The 16,509-nt window shown below is 38.7% G+C and overlaps 3 protein-coding genes and 2 non-coding genes across 5 annotated transcripts; 3 read left to right on the top strand and 2 right to left on the bottom strand.

Annotated features, from left to right (window-relative positions):
• Nucleotides 1-169: 169 nt before the first annotated feature.
• TRNAP-AGG (transfer RNA proline (anticodon AGG)) lies at nt 170-241 on the top strand. Its single transcript has one exon. It is a non-coding gene; the product is annotated as a tRNA-Pro (tRNA).
• Nucleotides 242-1,133: 892 nt separating this feature from the next.
• Nucleotides 1,134-1,215, top strand: TRNAS-AGA (transfer RNA serine (anticodon AGA)). The gene has a single exon. It is a non-coding gene; the product is annotated as a tRNA-Ser (tRNA).
• Nucleotides 1,216-2,694: 1,479 nt separating this feature from the next.
• On the top strand, nt 2,695-6,553 carry LOC137938891 (uncharacterized). The gene is made up of 8 exons (XM_068783988.1): nt 2,695-3,810; nt 5,014-5,098; nt 5,321-5,417; nt 5,539-5,602; nt 5,740-5,796; nt 5,889-5,926; nt 6,056-6,137; nt 6,291-6,553. The coding sequence occupies exons 1-8, from the start codon at nt 2,743-2,745 to the stop codon at nt 6,378-6,380; spliced, it is 1,581 nt and encodes a 526-aa protein (XP_068640089.1). The 5' UTR covers nt 2,695-2,742; the 3' UTR covers nt 6,381-6,553.
• Nucleotides 6,554-7,109: 556 nt separating this feature from the next.
• LOC137939092 (transmembrane emp24 domain-containing protein p24beta3-like) lies at nt 7,110-9,341 on the bottom strand. Its single transcript, XM_068784282.1, has 4 exons — nt 9,000-9,341; nt 7,775-7,961; nt 7,522-7,629; nt 7,110-7,402 (listed from the first exon to the last, which is right to left on the bottom strand). The coding sequence occupies exons 1-4, from the start codon at nt 9,216-9,218 to the stop codon at nt 7,269-7,271; spliced, it is 648 nt and encodes a 215-aa protein (XP_068640383.1). The 5' UTR covers nt 9,219-9,341; the 3' UTR covers nt 7,110-7,268.
• A 1,187-nt stretch (nt 9,342-10,528) lies between these two features.
• LOC137938188 (uncharacterized) lies at nt 10,529-14,722 on the bottom strand. The gene is made up of 4 exons (XM_068783182.1): nt 14,123-14,722; nt 12,960-13,184; nt 12,440-12,823; nt 10,529-11,305 (listed from the first exon to the last, which is right to left on the bottom strand). Exons 1-4 carry the CDS (start codon nt 14,654-14,656, stop codon nt 10,835-10,837), a joined length of 1,614 nt encoding a protein of 537 aa, XP_068639283.1. The 5' UTR covers nt 14,657-14,722; the 3' UTR covers nt 10,529-10,834.
• Nucleotides 14,723-16,509: the final 1,787 nt, after the last annotated feature.

Genomic DNA, 16,509 nt, shown 5'->3' on the forward strand with positions numbered 1-16,509 from the left:
GCATTTTTATGGGTATAAATCAGCTCCCTGGGTTCAATCGACTAGACGAAACTTTTAATTTCTGAATAAATTCGAACCACAATCACTAGATTGAAGATTGCTCAACAACGAAGAAGGATAAGTAAATGCTGGGTATTTTATTATTAATATTAATTTTATGTCTCGCAAAGGGCATTTGGTCTAGTGGTATGATTCTCGCTTAGGGTGCGAGAGGTCCCGAGTTCAATTCTCGGAATGCCCCTCTCTCGGTAATACGAGTTGTTCTTTTTGTTTTTAGTACTAGAGCTTGTTTCTGATCCTAGGACCCCGAAGAAAAAAAAAATGAAACTTAAGTTCAGTTTCATTTAAATAACAAGTCGACTCGGCTCACCCGTCCCAACTCGTTGACTTGACTTGCACTTATAAAGAAATGTGTCACATAAGGTTCTCATTCAAATAAGACAATTGCTTTATAATACGTAGAAGGTAATACCTGCTCTAAAGGATTTACCGCCACAATTTATGTAATTTAATTTTCTTTAGTTAAATATAAAAATATTATATCTATGGGAAACATTATTGAAGATGTATTAATATTTAATGATATATATTAAGTATACAAATGGATCAAATAGGAGAATGTAAATCAGTTCCCATAAGTAACTCATTCATTAGGTGGTCCTCCTTTGATGGAAATGAGGAGTTTAAAAAAATGGTCTAGTCTAGTAGAGGTATGCCTAGATATTATCATCGATGAGACATCTCCTATCGTCGAAAATTGATCAGCGAGGGGGGGGGGGGCGTATTTTTTGTTTCAATTTTGTATGAATTTCATTCATGTTTAAAATCTTTTATTGATATCTGGGAACCTAAAATCAATTCCTATGGCAATAGTTTGTGCAGTATCGCCAGCAAAAACAAGTTTTTCAAACATATTTAAAAAGAGCAATTTGTCTCACAGTGAGAGCTTTAACTTCATCAATATAGATAAAATGATGTTTTTCTCCCTTGTAGCCATCCATGATAAGTCTGTGGTGAAGATCAATCACTAAATCAGACAAATCGTATTCTCCTTTTTCATGTTTTTGTTCTCATGATCAAGAAATATATCATAAATTCTCTGTTTAGTTACAACGTCAAAATAATCTCATCTAGTGGACGTGCCGGAGTGGTTATCGGGCATGACTAGAAATCATGTGGGCTCTGCCCGCGCAGGTTCGAATCCTGCCGTCCACGCTACATTTGTTTTTATAAAAAATAAAACCTTTGCTTTTATTAATTTATTACTATTTTCTTTCAGGTTCTGTTTTGTTTTTTTTTCTCTGCACCTCAAAAGGTCAACATAAGTCAATCATCCAATCTTGCACGAGAAATAAAGCAGTTCTTCGACTCTTTTTTTTGTTTTTTTGCATTCTTGTTTTTAATTCTGCCTTTAACAGGTTAATTGTTCTGGGAATTTGCCACACGAGGATGAGAAAGAACTCTTCCCCAGTTTCCGATTCCAATAAACGGTCAGTCTGAACCAGAAACTGCCATTGCTAAGCTCCAGAAGAATCGACCACTGCCTCTGTATTGCAGTTTCGAGAATGGAAAGAAGCATAAAAATGAGAATGAAATGGGGTTTTAATCTCGTTTCTGAAATTCTGCTCCCGTTTACAAACCACGCCAAACTAAAGTCGCTGTTGAATCTTACTCCCGTTCTTTGGAGGCAGAAAGTGGAGTTGTGGAAATTAGCTTCGACAAGATGAATTCCAAGTTTAAATTTGATGAACCCATTTACAGGAGCAGCAGCGTCGTTATACAGTAGAGAAATTAAACAGTGCTGAAAAAAGGGAAACCGTGAAATGTTTCTGAGTTTACTTGTCTTCACCGTGGAGTCAGATTCGACTTCCGAGTTTAGAAATCCTTCTCTCTTCCGGCAGCTTGTCGAAGAGCAAGCGATTCCGGTGAAGCGATCGAGCGGTTCTTCTCAGGAGGTGAATACAGATCGAGGAAGAAAAACTGAATGTCATCGTAAGAAAAATAACCGGTCGTATCCTTACTTTCAAGCTACAAACATGAAATTAAAGAAAGATAATGAAACCTGAACGAGAGAAATCATCAATAGCGGAAAGCACCCGAGTCGAAGAGTCCCTCCTTCCCCCCTCGATCAGTTCAGTGCCCAGAAAATTTCAGAAACCGTCATTTCAACTCAAAAACAGCTCTCTTTTTCTTAGACAAAAAAAAAAAAAAAAACGGAAAGCGCCCTTCTTTTCCTTGATCTCCAATAAATCAGACAAACCTCGGAAAATTAACCAGCTATTCGGAGCAGAAGACGTCTACAGCTGCTACGAAGTTGAATGAGATTTTCCATGCGGTTTATTCTTCTGTTTTGAAGAAGAACTGACGAGTGGTTCGACGTCTGAGGGATCTTTTCGTGCCCCTTGGAAGACAAATGGACGGGGAAATCGTTTGTTTTTTTTTTTTATTAATGAATTTTTCTTTTTATAAATAAAAATAATATTAAATAATTTAATTTTTTTTTATGAGAGTATCGCTTTGTAACTTCACGTATCGGGATATAGAATGGGAGGAACATACAGGCTTCCGATATGCAATGGCATTCTTGTAGATATCGGGTTTTTTTAGTGGCCCAATCGGACGAGCCAGCCTTACTAACAGAGACGACATTTTAAAGCCAATTTACCGTTTTCCCGCGCCACTGTTACGAAAACCTTCCAGCGCGCTTAGGGTTAGCCACTTTCCCCTCTCTCTCTCTCGAAAATGGACCGCGGCGACGCTGCGAAGCGCAAGCGGGAGGAAGACCTCCTGTCCCTAGCAGTCGAGAACGGTGCGGACCAGCCCTTCGATCTCGCTCTCCTCGAAGCGGTCGAGAAATCTCAGGCTTCCGTCGAAGTCCTCGACGTCAAAACCGTGAGAAAGCTCGCCAATTCCTTCGATCGACGGCTCAAGAGCAACGTCGAAGCACGACTCAAGTACCCCGACCAACCGGAGAAATTCGCCGACTCGGAGCTCGAGCTCCACGAAGAACTCGAGAAGCTCAAAATCCTCGCAGGTGCGCCGGATCTGTATCCCGAGCTGGTTAATCTTGAAACGGTCAAGAAACTTGTTGGATTGCTGAATCACGACAATACTGATATCGCAATTGATGTCGTGTCTCTGCTGCAAGACCTCACCGATGAGGACGTGCTCGAAGACAACCTCGAGCCCGCTCAAGTTTTAGTAAATGCGCTGGTTGAGAATAATGCACTTGAATCGTTGCTTATAAATCTTCATCGGTTGTCGGAAACTGACCCGGACGAATCTACGGCCATATATAACACGCTATCTACAATAGAGAACATGATAGAGATAAACACCTCTGTGGCAGAGCTCGTCTGCGAGCGAACGAAGCTCCTAAAGTGGCTATTGGCGAAAATCAGAGTCCGAGAATTTGACAGCAATAAGCAGTACGCTTCGGAGATCTTGGCTATTTTACTTCAAAATAGTCCGGCAAATCAGAAACGCGTTGGGCAGATGAATGGTGTGGATGTGATCCTGTTGGCGGTTTCCATGTACAAATCACGGGACCCACGGACTTCAGACGAAGAGGAGATGGTGGAGAATTTGTTTGACTGTCTCTGTTGTTTGTTGATGCCTCTCGAGAACAGGGAGAGGTTTGTGAACCAAGAGGGAGTGGAGTTGATGATCATTATCATGAAGCAGAAAAAACTGGCTTATGGTTCTGCTATCAGAGTATTGGACTTTGCAATGACAAATTATCCTAAGGCTTGCGAGCGGTTTGTTGATGTTTTGGGGCTGAAGACAGCATTTGCTGCTTTCATGGGTAAGGCAAGTTCAAGATGACTCATTAACATAAAAAATTTCCCCCCAAGTTTTTCCTATTATTATTATTATTATTATTATTTTGATAGTTCATCGCACCATGCGGTAGCTGCTTTTGTCAAAGTGGTCGGAGTAGCATGTTGGGTTGTCAGGTTGGATTATTGACTTAGCTCTCCAACATTTTGTTTTTGTTATGCTTCGACGGTTAGAGAGAGTACCATTGTCTTCTTAGCCAATGCCAACTTGTCACTGTAGAAAATAGATGTTTATTGTTTGAGGAATTGCTCTATGTGGAACAATTCATCCTATGGGCAAGCTGGACTCTCACTAGCTCATTGCAAATTTCAGGTGGAGATTAAGTTGTCTTAGGCGCTATTTAGTGTACAGAATTATAACACTAATTGTGTTCATTGTGTGTGGCAGTGGGTGTGACTGTTGATTTTATGCAAATGTGTTTGGTGTGGGAGATAGTTGTGAGGATCAAAGTAGGTTCTCCTGGATGTTACTGTTTGCCCTTGCGGCTAATTGTCACACTTTTCAACATCCTTTTAACTATTTCTACTGTATCTGTTGTTTCAAGGTTCTAGTTGGCTTTGCTCCGTGCTTCCACATGATGGAAAAGTAAAACAAAAGGATAACTTTGATAAGTTCTTTTTTTTCCTCCCAAACTGTTACTTGGTACATTTAGCTTCATTATTCACAGTGATGGGTGATACCAATAATTTGATGGCACTAAATTCAGGCTCTATTTCTCAGTTGATCATTAGACGTATAGAGAAACAATTCTACTCCTGGATGGATGGCACAAATTGGGTTAACTCGGTGTGTGCATTGCTACTAGTAGAAGTACAAAAACATATACTTGATCTGGGACATCCAATAGGCTAAGTTTGGATTTGTAGCTGGCTCACATGTTCTGGTGTGAGACCTCCTTAAAAGACCCTCTTTTGTTATTGTTGGTGGTAGTTGATCTTTTTCTCAAAAAGGAAAAAAAACTTTATATCTGGCAATTGACCAATTGTGGTGGCACAGAATGTCGTTCATTATATTAGCCGACTTATATAGAGCTATTTTTTCTGTTTGCTCCCTGGTTCTACCAGTGTCTCTATTTATACAAGCACATGAGTTTTATTGTTTGTTATTGATTGGGTGGGTTCTTTTAGGTTAACCTGTTGTTTGTTGTAAGCTCAACTATCTGAATTTATGCAGATCCCTACAAGCAAGAAGAAGAAAAAGGAAAGCTATCAAGAGGAGATAGAAGAGCGGATCATCTCACTGATAGCCTCATTATTTGGTAAGAAGGCAAGTGATGTAAAAAACCTAAACAAATATCCATTTTGAGTTATATCTTGTGCTGTGATTTTACTTGGAGATGCTCTATTTTGTCTTTTAACTTCCTTATGGGCATCAAAATGATATTGCTACTGACTTTTTATATAGAATTTTTTTCTGTTTTTCTTTGAGATATCATTATCATTTATGGCTATTAACTTTGGTAGATGCTTTCCTGCTACAGGTGGAATTTCAAGGGGTTCTAGAAGGGAGAGATTATTGAGTAAATTTGTGGAGAATGAATACGAAAAGATAGATCGGTTAATGGAACTTTATATGAGGTAAAATTGAAAATTATTTTAAGGTGGGGGTTTCATTTACCTGAGAAGCTTATGGGCAATCAGTTTTTTCTTCTAGATTGTTTTGCCTTTGACATTTTTCTTTCTTATAAATTTTTTGCAGATATTCTAGTAGGGTCAAAGCAGAGGCTGAACGACTGGATCAACTAGAACTGGATGATTTAGAGGTTTGAGTTCTTTCATTAATTGAACTTCAAGTGGGTATTTTCCAAATTTGAGTATAATTGTTCTTTCAATTTTCTTCTTTTATGGTATTCCAAGACTAGTATGCTATACAGTGTTAACCTTTTTGCACATTATTCAGCTGGATGAAGAGGAGCGCTACAATCGAAAACTGGAATCTGGACTTTATACTCTTCAAGTAAACCTTTTAGAGTTGTGTTGGTGTTCCATTACAAGTGTCCCAAATTTTAGTTGATCATCACTAAAGAGTATTTCTTCTTTGGCTTGCAGTTGATTGCAGTGATTCTTGGCCATCTGTGGTCAGCTGAGTATGTACTGTTGTTGTCATCTCTCTCTCTCTCTCACACACACACACATATCACACATACAATATCTTATTTACAAATGCAGCATAAAATAGCTTTTAATCAGAATATAAGCTCTTCAAATTTATGTAGGCATGAGGGAATGAGAACAAGAATTGATCTTCTCCTCAAGCAGCAAAAATTGACAAAGAAAGATGTGAAGGACATTCTTCAGGTAGCATTCCATCTAATGTATAACTACGTTACCTATTTTCAAGACTAACATGGCCTGGTCGTCATTTTTAGGTCCTTGTGAAATGTTCAAGTTATTTATCTACCTCAAGATACGATGTGATTACTCTTATTTTGTTGAACTATGAAATTTTAGGAATATCACGATAATATTGGAGATCTGGATGGACCTGAAGAGAAGGAGCGTGCGCAGGCAAGGATTGAGAAATTCATTGCAGCATTCTGATGCCCCGCTTATATTTACGCCGCCTCATTTGCAGAGTAGCTTTAACATGTGTGAGACAATGTTCCATGCACTGGATTATATAGCATTGAAAGCTGTATATGTTCGGCCCCGCTCGCCAGTGTAAACTGATATTCTCAAAGAAAGTGTAAACCGAACGTGATACTCATACGGTTCATGGATCTCTGCAGCAAATCATTTATGTCCGTTCTTAGATTTCTGATACTGGGCTTTGGTCAAAAGCCGCTACATTCTCTACAAATGCTTGCTCTCGATTGCTGCAAGCAAATCCGCTCTAAAGCCGCTACACTCACTGCAAATGCTTGCTCTCGCTTGCTGTAAGCAAATCTGCTCTAAAGTCGCTACACTGCAAATGCTTGCTCTCGTTTGCTGTAAACAAATCTGCTCTAAAGCCGCTACACTCACTGCAAATGCTTGCTCTCGTTTGCTGTAAGCAAATCTGCTCTAAAAGCAGCTACATTCCCTATGGACTTCTCACCCCCAATCTCGTCAATTTCTGCACTAGCACTCCGAGAAAGACTATCAACACCAAAATCAAGTAAAAAGTCAAAATTTCACCTTGCAAGTATCTGGCTACATTTTTTAGCCAAATTTTGTTCAACTTTGGATGACTTAGGCATGTCAAAAGTTCAAATCATTCAATTTTATTATTCTGCTGCGAACACACGCAAGCTTGCATAACACTGGTCAAGGCCTTGCAGTACAAAAGCCTGAAGTCAAGATATCTAAACTCACATAGGACAGGAAAACTGAATGTACCAATGCAGGAGTAAATACTACCATATCATTAAATAAGATGACAGAGAAAAAAACTTCGGTTTTACAATTCAGTGCTGGTCGATAAATATTGATGAGAGCACGACATTAAGTTTATACCCTGTTGTATGCAACAGACTTGCTAAACAGCCGACGGATGTAAACAACCTGTAGTGCGCTTGCACATATCAACGCAGTGTACTCTGCCAATGAATAGTATACAAGACGTTTTCTGGTGCTCTCGTTTGCTGCAGAAAGAAAGATGGAACAGGAAGCAGTGAGAATGTGAGAACAGAAATAAGTTCATGTCACACTAATTCTTCTGACTGGATTGAAGTATGGGTTCAAAGTTATATAGATGACTTACTAAGACGATGCCGAACATCACGTGCCTTCAGATATTTCTGTTCTGATGTAACAGACTCCAATGCCTCTCTGAGTTCTGCAATCTTCACATTTATGGGGTCCAAATGCTCTGCAACAATAAGTTAGAGAAAATGCTCAACATCAATCCCTCAAAAGTTCCTTTCTTTTTTTGTCGTTTTCTTTTTTAAATAGGTCAATCTCTCCAGTAAGATGCAAGATAAGACAATATTCTAGTGACATGCAGATTCACTAACCGTCTTTAGCAAGGTTATGCTCATTGGGGATATGCCCAACATGGATATGGAATGCTACGGTCTCTGGAGTTGAATAAGGGTTGTTAAAGCAAAACTTGTACATCCCACTTCTTGGGGCCTTAAACTCAAACTTGTCTCCAGATGTTCCTTTCAGTGTGTGAACTGTATTACCAGATGGAGATGTTACCTGGAAAAAGATTCACAGACAAACTGTGACATTAACATTTTGGTAATATCAAGAGTTTTTGGACAATGATGGACAAGTAATATCATTCTCAAAGACAATATTATGAAAATGCCATGAAGGAATTCATAGTCTCACACATACACTGCAAGTTTTCTTTCTGTTTAAATATCCAAACAAATAAATGACAAGAGAAGATGATGATCACTACTGAATCTCTTGACAAGGCACTGAATCCCAATCTACTTCAATGCATGATCTAGAGCTGTCTATATTACAGATGAAAAAACTTTCTACACAATTTCGCTAGCAAATAGGTTGACTATGTAACAGTTAAAGAAGGCTCGAAGCTCTATGTTTTGAAATTAAGTTCAGGTCCATCAACAAATAGCCAGACTGATCTCTATGGAGATCACCTCCTTGACTCCTGTAACATGCTAAAACCAAGCATACTTTCTAGTGAATCACACATGCATTACCAAAGCCCACAAGCTCAGCCAAAAATGGACAAATTAGTAAAAAGCATATAAAAAAATATAATCTTCATCTTAGGGAACTTCCGCATCACAGTAGTGTCTCAGGTCAATTTCGACTCAGAAGCTGAGAAGACCCCTTGTCCGTCATACTTGGGGGCTTCTTGCCTGTTATTCTCAAGCTATTTATTGTTTTATTCATTAAACTAATTTTAATTGCTACATTAAGAATGCTCCGGTAAAAATTGACCCAATGCCATAAAAAGTCTCATAGTAATTCCTTATTTATACTCCAGGAACCTATCTTTTTCTTTATGCAGAAGGAGAAAATCCAAGTCGTAGATCTGCACGAATAACTGCATAATTCACGACTAATTAAGGAGCAAAAAAATCAACATCCGCCCAATAGTCATAGAGACTGCAACTAATAAAAAGAAATCTTTAATATCCACGAGATATAAACTACAACGAAGCCTACGCCCCAGCTATCATCATCCCAAAATCCAACCCTATAAATCAAAAGATAAACCACAAAAAAAAAAAAAAAGCCAAAAGATTTTCCGCCTACCGTGAAATCAATCCCGGGGTGGTCCGAGCTCCAGAAAATATCGTGATCGACGACAACGAAATTCCCGGACACGGTGTCGCCTTCATACAGAACGTACTCGTATATGCACTCCATGTCATTGACGGTAACTGAAAGCGCCAACAGATAGGGAAGAAAACTGAGGAGAAGCCCTAATACTAGAAAGCTCTTCGCGGATCGGAATCTCGTTCTTCTCTCCATGGAATTTTTTGATCCAGAAAGTGAAAAAAATCAAAAAAACAATCTCGACTTCCTGATTTTTCCAGGGAAGGAGGCCGAACTGATGCAATCCGTATACCCGGTAGATGCTTGTCTGAGAGACGAAATAAGTCAGTTCCCACAGAAGAGGCAGCCGGTAGGTCGCGGTGTACTGGAAATAATGTAGCTCGGTTTTGAAATTCAAACACCCCTGGTTTATGATAATGGAATTCGAGAAGAAAAATAATATATTTGAAATTACAGAAAAATTATAATAATTTACTGTAATTATTTGAAATTTTTTTATATTAATATTTAATAAAACAATTCTTGTTAATTTTACATATTATTTTAAAAAATATTATGTAAATAAACTTGGAGTCGGTCAGGGCTGCATCGTATTAATCCAAGGGATACCCACCCTATTATTAATAAGGTTAATCCTTTTTACTCATAATTTTTATTTTCTTCATGTGATTGAAGAGAGCAATCCAATGCTAAGATACGACATAATGTCACATATATCAAATTATTAATAAAGTATGGCAAAAATATGTGACTAAAGTACAATTATTATTAGAGAAATCACTTAAAATAAGATAATTTTGTAAATCAAACTTTATTAAATCTATAATTTCAAATACAACTGTATAAATATTATATTTTAAATATAGAAAAATCTTAAATACAGAAAATAAGAATAAATTTAAAAAATAAAAAATAAGATCCATAGAGATGCCACTAAGCCAAACCGAATCGTTCGAAAGCATAATTTTTTTACGAAAATACTATTTACTCTTAACTGTTCTAGTCAATTCCCTCTTTAGTTGATTGATAATTGATCTTATTTACTTCAAACCTCAAAGACGATCGATTGTTCATCTCTTTTAAGTTCCTCAACATCTAATGTTATTTATCAATAGAATAAACACCATCGATGGAAAGTGTTTGCACTTTATTTTAGATCTATTAAACTGATTATTATACATTAGTATACTCTATTACAAAGTCTTAAATACCTCAATTATACCTTACAATTCAATGGTACTTAGGTCATCATAATATTTTATTTATTTATTTTTATATATTTATTTTATTTTTAAAATTTTAAATATAAGTTAAAACTCAAACCCGGTTCAAATTTAATTAAAATATTTAGACTCGGAGCTCAAATTTAGAATATTCAAAACAAACCAAACTCAAACATATTCGTTTTTGGCTTGGTTCGATACTCCCCTGTTGCATTCCTCTTCCTTCTTCATCCCTGGTAACAAGCTAACAGAGGGAGGGATGAAACTGTTACATGTGATGCGTACGGTCCAGTTGAATTACTCCAATTAGAAAATTCAAGCCTACGAGAAGCTTAGTGGCACTTAAGAGTCACATATTCATGTAACGGGGTTACAACAACAACAACAACAAAAAAAAAAAAACGTTTAGAAAGAAAAAGAGAAGGAAAAAATAGGCAAAATTACACGTCCAGTTGCTTTTCCAAAAGGGGAGAGGATATGGTTGTCAATTGCCGGGGAAGAAACTCGACCTCTGATAACCCCATATTTCTGCCAACCAGAACTCACACACCAGGATTTTCTTTGAAGGTCCTCAGCACAGGTTCTGATTCAGTTGACATTGAAGTCTAAAAAAAGGGAGAATTTCTGTACAAGTATCTCCCTGGTTCCATACAAGGGTTCGTTTTTACTGATCCAATCCTTCTCCAAACCGGTAGCTTTTGCCCCATGCATCTCCTCTTTAAAAACTGAAACAATTTCATATACGGAAGTCCTAAGGACATCCGCCATGGCATAGGCCTTACTGTACAAGGCTCTATCTTTCTTTTTACCCATAAAGCTTGGTGGAGCATCTTTTCTTCCTGTCCTTACTGTTGCCCACTTGATGCTAGCAGGTCCAATTAAGTGTTGGGACGGTGGATTAGTCTTCTTCCCCATACATGCCTCAACAGCAATTAGACAAGACAGTAGTGTTGAGACAACAGAAGCATTGGAGCCAGTAAGCTGAGCAACTCCAAATCTATCTTCACTACGTGAGCAAGCAGTTAGGGCTGAAATGGTTCGGGAGCACCATGCATATAGCTGCATCATAATCCATCACCGTCATTAGCTTACTTAACAGGTCACAGGAAATAGAAACTTAAAAAGAAGGAATCAAATCAGAGTATATATTATTTTAATTAGAGTAAGCAGTAAATTCTTGGAGAAGTCCACAATGAGCAAGTTGATTTTCAGAATCTCTATCCTACGAGAATCCACTTGACTATTAGAGAAGGGTTTCACATTTTTTCACTTTCTCCCAGCCAATAATATTAAGGCCAGCACAAACTGGCCAACAAAATTCCCATGTTTTCATGATAACCTCATTTAACACCATACATAGCAGAATGAATCCACTTGGGATTTAATTAGAACCTACCACCTCCATATGCATAGATTTATAGAACCACCATGCATAAGAAAGCTTGACTTTTTTTTTTTTTTTTGAAAAGCATGAAAACCTAGTGTTTTACATATCTAAACACTAAATGCAACAAATAGAATCTGAAGTGTAGAATTTTTAGGGCAGATGACCTGATCTGGATAAAATGCATTCACTAAACTAAGGAAACCACTGAAGCCATTCCTAAATTATCCCATTGGGGACACAGGAATGAAATCTAATATGAAGACACATGATACTGTAAACTTCACACAGCACAACAAGATATGATCGTTCAACAGATAAGGTCAAAAAGAGCAGGAGAAACGAAGACGTGGCATGCTACTTATTCGAATGACAGTAATGACATCAAACAGTAATTTTATTTTTCTTTTACAGCCATGACTACAACAGAGGGAAACGACAAAGAGTCCAACTGAAACAATAAAAAGACACAATGGCAGCACAAATCAACCTACCTCCAATGCTATGCCATGAATTTGCCAGGTTTTGAATGCATAAATGATCACATATACAGTTTTCAAGAAGCAAAAACTTAAAGAAATTGGCACACAATATGATGCATAAGCATCCACATGAGTTGACACAATTATAACAATAAGAGTATGTAAAACAATCTGATCGTGTATTCAGCATGCTACTCATTAACAAATGTTGCATTGAACCTATCAAAGGCACTTCATCACTATCCATGTATCCCCAGTTTAAGTTTCTTCTTAAAAGAAAAGCATGATGTAACTTTTAAAATAAAAAATAATCTTAAATAACAGAACCTGAAAATCGTCAAATGCTTCATGCAGCCTAGGATCCACACATGTGTCTGTTGGTGAGTGTAACTGCTTGGACAGTAAATCAGACTTGTCTCCTGAAATGCCTTCCAAACCTTCAGAGAGCCGTGATGTGAGCTGTTCTAAAGGCCTGAGGCAAACAGTCGTTATTCGTCTGTACGTCTCACCAGTTTCTTCAAAGAAGGCTGCTCGGCGCCATGTATCAACATTGGTCTCACAAACCATGCACAGATCCAGAAAAACTAGATACTGGTAAAGAGATCTTGGAGTACTCTGTTCCAGAGCAGCAAGGAGTGGTTCACTAGGGTTTGTTTCTGCTGCAGCAGACCCCTGTGGTGGTGCAAAAATGGATCTCCTCGTATGCAACACCTATAAAGAAGAATGGAGCGTAGTTAAGAAAAATGAGGAACGTCAAATTTTTCTGACAAATTTTTATCACAATTCTCTTACTATATCACAGGAAGCACGATAGCAGTTCAAAGAATTACGGGTTTTAACATCCAACCTGTAGTAAATGGCAGCTTAGTTCCCAACAGAATGAGACAACAGATGTTCCAAGGAACAGGATTATCTGTTGGACAATGGAGTGAGCCAGTGTGCTGTGCTTCTTCAAATTATTTGGAAGAAAGGCAATGAAAACGGTTGATAGTACAAGACTCAAGCTTGACAACCTTAATGAGTGTGCTAGAGATGAAGGAAGTCCCATCTTGAAGCTGAAAAAAAGAGGCCGCTGAAAGTAGAAGAGCATTAGTTAGATATTCAATATTTCATGGAAAAAAAATCCTCAAAATGAAAAACTGAAATAAACATATCTTAGCAAACTCATATATCTACTTGTTTTTGCATGGGCATGCCACAGTTCATACATATTTACGTTATGCCTCAGCTCTCAATGAGGATACTTGCATGTCAGTGCTCCCACATTATTTACAAATTTTCTTTGTCAAAAACAAGAAGCTACTTTAGTTAGACCATTAAATATTTCTTTAATGTATAACCCATCTAAACTATTCATCTATTTCAGGGCCTACAATAAAGATCCAAAAGTCCAAGTCCATTGCCAGGCCAAGCTGAAGCATCATCAGTAGAATCCATTTGTAAAAATTTATAAATGTTAACAAGCCACTTCGCCATAAAGAAATTAACTCAACTCATAGCACTAGAACCCCTACCAATTCAAAACCACCTCAGGTAAACAAATTGACTGGCTGGCTTGTAGCTACTCTGAACTACTTCCAACTTGTGTCAGTACATATGATCACGTTAATATTCACTATTCTCTAGATACTTAAATATGTTTAAGAGATACCAATCACTTCCACACGACATGACCATCATAGAGCACCAAAACCGCAGCTATGCCTTCATGAGTGAAGCCTGAAAAATAAATTACAAATTCCTGGTCTTCTAATTCATAAAACTAGAAATTAGCCAGCTATACGATCCAACAAATAGACAGAAACCTACTACAAATGTTTCCAATAAAGGCGACTCGATGAAGGATCTTGCAATGATCCAAACACGATAAAAACAAGAAAAGAACAGAAAGTTTAGTAAATTGTATCCAGTAACGGATCACGGAGAGTAGAGGATATTAAATGCACAACGTGCCTCAAAGCTTCCAAAACACCAAAATAAAACTCTAAAGCCAGCAAAAATGGCACTAACCTGAATTATAGGAAATGCCACGATCCAACGCTTCCTATAAAGAAAATAAATCCCGTAAACCAAACCAAACACGGCTCCTCTGAGCCCCAAACCAACCAGCTTCGGCTCATCAACCCCGTCCAAGCTCCCAAAAAGAGCCACTCCGGACACAAAACTCGACAAGCAGCAAATAAGGACGAACGAGAACAGCGCAACAGACTTTCTAGCTCGCCGCCCAAAATTGGCGTCTGAAACCGCGTTTGATCCAGTGACAACGGATTTTAAGAAGAAACGCAGGAAACCGAAAGCGAGTTCAGAGACGGACGCCGATCGATCCTCTCTCGGAGAGGAAACTATATAGAGAGCTGAAGAGAAAAGGAAGAGTGAGAAATGAAAGACAAGAAACGATAAGAAGCCAAAGAGAGAGGGGAAGAATGCGCTGTCGATGAATGGAGAGAGAAGTACGGTTTTGAAGACGAAGAAGATGAAGGTGGAGAAAATGGATTGCCAGATTAGAAACCCTAGCCACCTATCTTTTACGATGTCGAGCGACATCTTCAGATGGAGAGGGAGAGCTGGAGTGGGCTTTGTTTGGGGTTTTAGCGAGGAAGGAGGCGGGAATGTTTTTGGCGTGGTTAGATGCTCATGTTTGCGCTCCTAAAGATCAATCTGTGGTCCTCCTTACCTGACTAAACGAAGGGTCTGCGACCCGGACTTTGGTCCCAACTCGGCCCCACGAAACCCGGGTCGGATCGAACAGTCAGATGGATTTTCCCTAGCATAAAAAGTTGACAGACTCGGTGACTCAAGAGCATCTCGAACCAATTACAAGGGATCGGTTTCAACTCCTACACTCAATGAGTCTTCCTTTAATAGTGGGTCAACTCAGTCCCACTGATTACAAAGACATTAAAATTTGCAAAAACAGTCAAGAAAAGATTACTTCGAAGTCTTCTGGCGATCATTATTCTCTTCAGGTTTAAGTTGGTCCTTCCCTAAGCAGATGCTCTGGTTGGAAGTTGTCGGTGCGGGTGGTCGGTGGAGCTGATGGCGGAGACGGTCGGGGAAAGTCTGTTGTACACAGTGTAGTTTTCTTTCTTCAGAGGTTGGCAGATGTAAAAGATCGATTTACTCTAATACCCTATTATATTAAACTGAATCACACATACCTCCTCTCACAGCCAGGGCTGTTTGTTCATCCCAATTCCAAACAACTGAATCAGGTGTGGATTCAAGTAGAGAAACTGGATTTCTTTTTAAAGGTTATTCTGATATAGATAATTATCCCACTAGTTTACTGAAAATTTATCTTCATTAACAATAAATCTTGGCAAAATTCCTCTTACTGCAAAGAAGGGCAACCAGTCAAGAGTTCACTCAAGCTTCAGCTTAACAAAGACGAGATTATAATCCTCACTCAACCATTGCACACATAGATATATGACAAAACCTGTTGAAAGAATTGTTGGGAGCAAACAGGATTAAAGTAGCAAGTTCTGGGGAACAAAATGAAAAAGAAGAGACATCAGTGCGTTTCTTGCGAATATTCATGGAGGCGGGGAAGCCGGTTTCTTCCATTTGCCACGGAACAGATTTTCTCTGCTCCTGGAGTGTTGAAGGTAATTCTCTATACCTCATTAGAAAATAACTTCTTAGTTTCCTTGTTACTTATGGATGGAGTACTAAACCAGATAGAAATGGTGATTCCATAAGCATCCTCAATTAGGTTACTGGAGATAGGTGGTTGAGCTTACTGAACTTACTGGAGAACTCGATATTTTTAGAGCAAGAATATATCATGATTATCTATTTGAATTGCGCCTGCTAACATCACCATCGCAAGAATAAGCATCCTCTTTTTAGAGCCCTGTGCATGTTTGGTGAAATGCTTCATTGGCCTGTCACGGGGAAGAAAATGCACGGCCTACCCAGTTTTGAAGCTTAATCTAGTACTGGCTGGAGCAACCTGTTAGAGCCTGACCCAATAGATCGCTGCTTCACCGATAGCAATCTGGTGAAAGGGGCGGCAATTCATCTACCAGTTTATAGCTTTGCTCGGTATTAAGGGGGTCTTCTTGAACACAGCCGGGTATATAGGCCTGTATCTCTGCAACCCTCTTGTACGCCGAGAGATGCCCCATAGGCCATATCCTTGACTGGGGATCTTCTCCAAAGCAGAGAAGGTTTTCCATGAAATGAGAGAAAAGGGTTTTGATAAATGCGTTGTGGCCTACGCAAACATGATCTCCATTTACGGCAAACAGGGAAGATTAAACGAAGCAATGAAGCTTGTGGCGAAGATGAAAGAGAGGGGATGTGAACCTAACGTGTGGGTGTACACTACCCTGATGGATATGCACGGGAGGGTTATGAATTTGAGGTAGGTGGAGAAGTTGTGGAAGGGGATG

The sequence above is a fragment of the Aristolochia californica genome, unplaced genomic scaffold, assembly GCF_029961685.1.
Source record: "Aristolochia californica isolate CCGP_79_NKW_82.1479 unplaced genomic scaffold, dmAriCali1.0.hap1 SCAF_8, whole genome shotgun sequence".
NCBI classification, from domain to species: Eukaryota; Viridiplantae; Streptophyta; class Magnoliopsida; order Piperales; family Aristolochiaceae; genus Aristolochia; species Aristolochia californica.

What these genes read in the sequence shown, in the direction of transcription:
- LOC137938891 (XM_068783988.1), top strand. Translation starts at nt 2,743, where the DNA reads ATGGACCGCGGCGACGCTGCGAAGCGCAAGCGGGAGGAAGACCTCCTG. An exon ending in ACTGATAGCCTCATTATTTG is followed by an intron (nt 5,099 to 5,320) that starts GTAAGAAGGCAA and finishes TTCCTGCTACAG; the next exon opens with GTGGAATTTCAAGGGGTTCT. An exon ending in GGCCATCTGTGGTCAGCTGA is followed by an intron (nt 5,927 to 6,055) that starts GTATGTACTGTT and finishes AAATTTATGTAG; the next exon opens with GCATGAGGGAATGAGAACAA.
- LOC137939092 (XM_068784282.1), bottom strand. Translation starts at nt 9,218, where the DNA reads ATGGAGAGAAGAACGAGATTCCGATCCGCGAAGAGCTTTCTAGTATTA. An exon ending in GCATAACCTTGCTAAAGACG is followed by an intron (nt 7,630 to 7,774) that starts GTTAGTGAATCT and finishes TTATTGTTGCAG; the next exon opens with AGCATTTGGACCCCATAAAT. An exon ending in TGATGTTCGGCATCGTCTTA is followed by an intron (nt 7,403 to 7,521) that starts GTAAGTCATCTA and finishes TTCTTTCTGCAG; the next exon opens with CAAACGAGAGCACCAGAAAA.
- LOC137938188 (XM_068783182.1), bottom strand. Translation starts at nt 14,656, where the DNA reads ATGTCGCTCGACATCGTAAAAGATAGGTGGCTAGGGTTTCTAATCTGG. An exon ending in TAAGCTGCCATTTACTACAG is followed by an intron (nt 12,824 to 12,959) that starts GTTGGATGTTAA and finishes TCTTCTTTATAG; the next exon opens with GTGTTGCATACGAGGAGATC. An exon ending in AAGCATTTGACGATTTTCAG is followed by an intron (nt 11,306 to 12,439) that starts GTTCTGTTATTT and finishes ATTATGATGCAG; the next exon opens with CTATATGCATGGTGCTCCCG.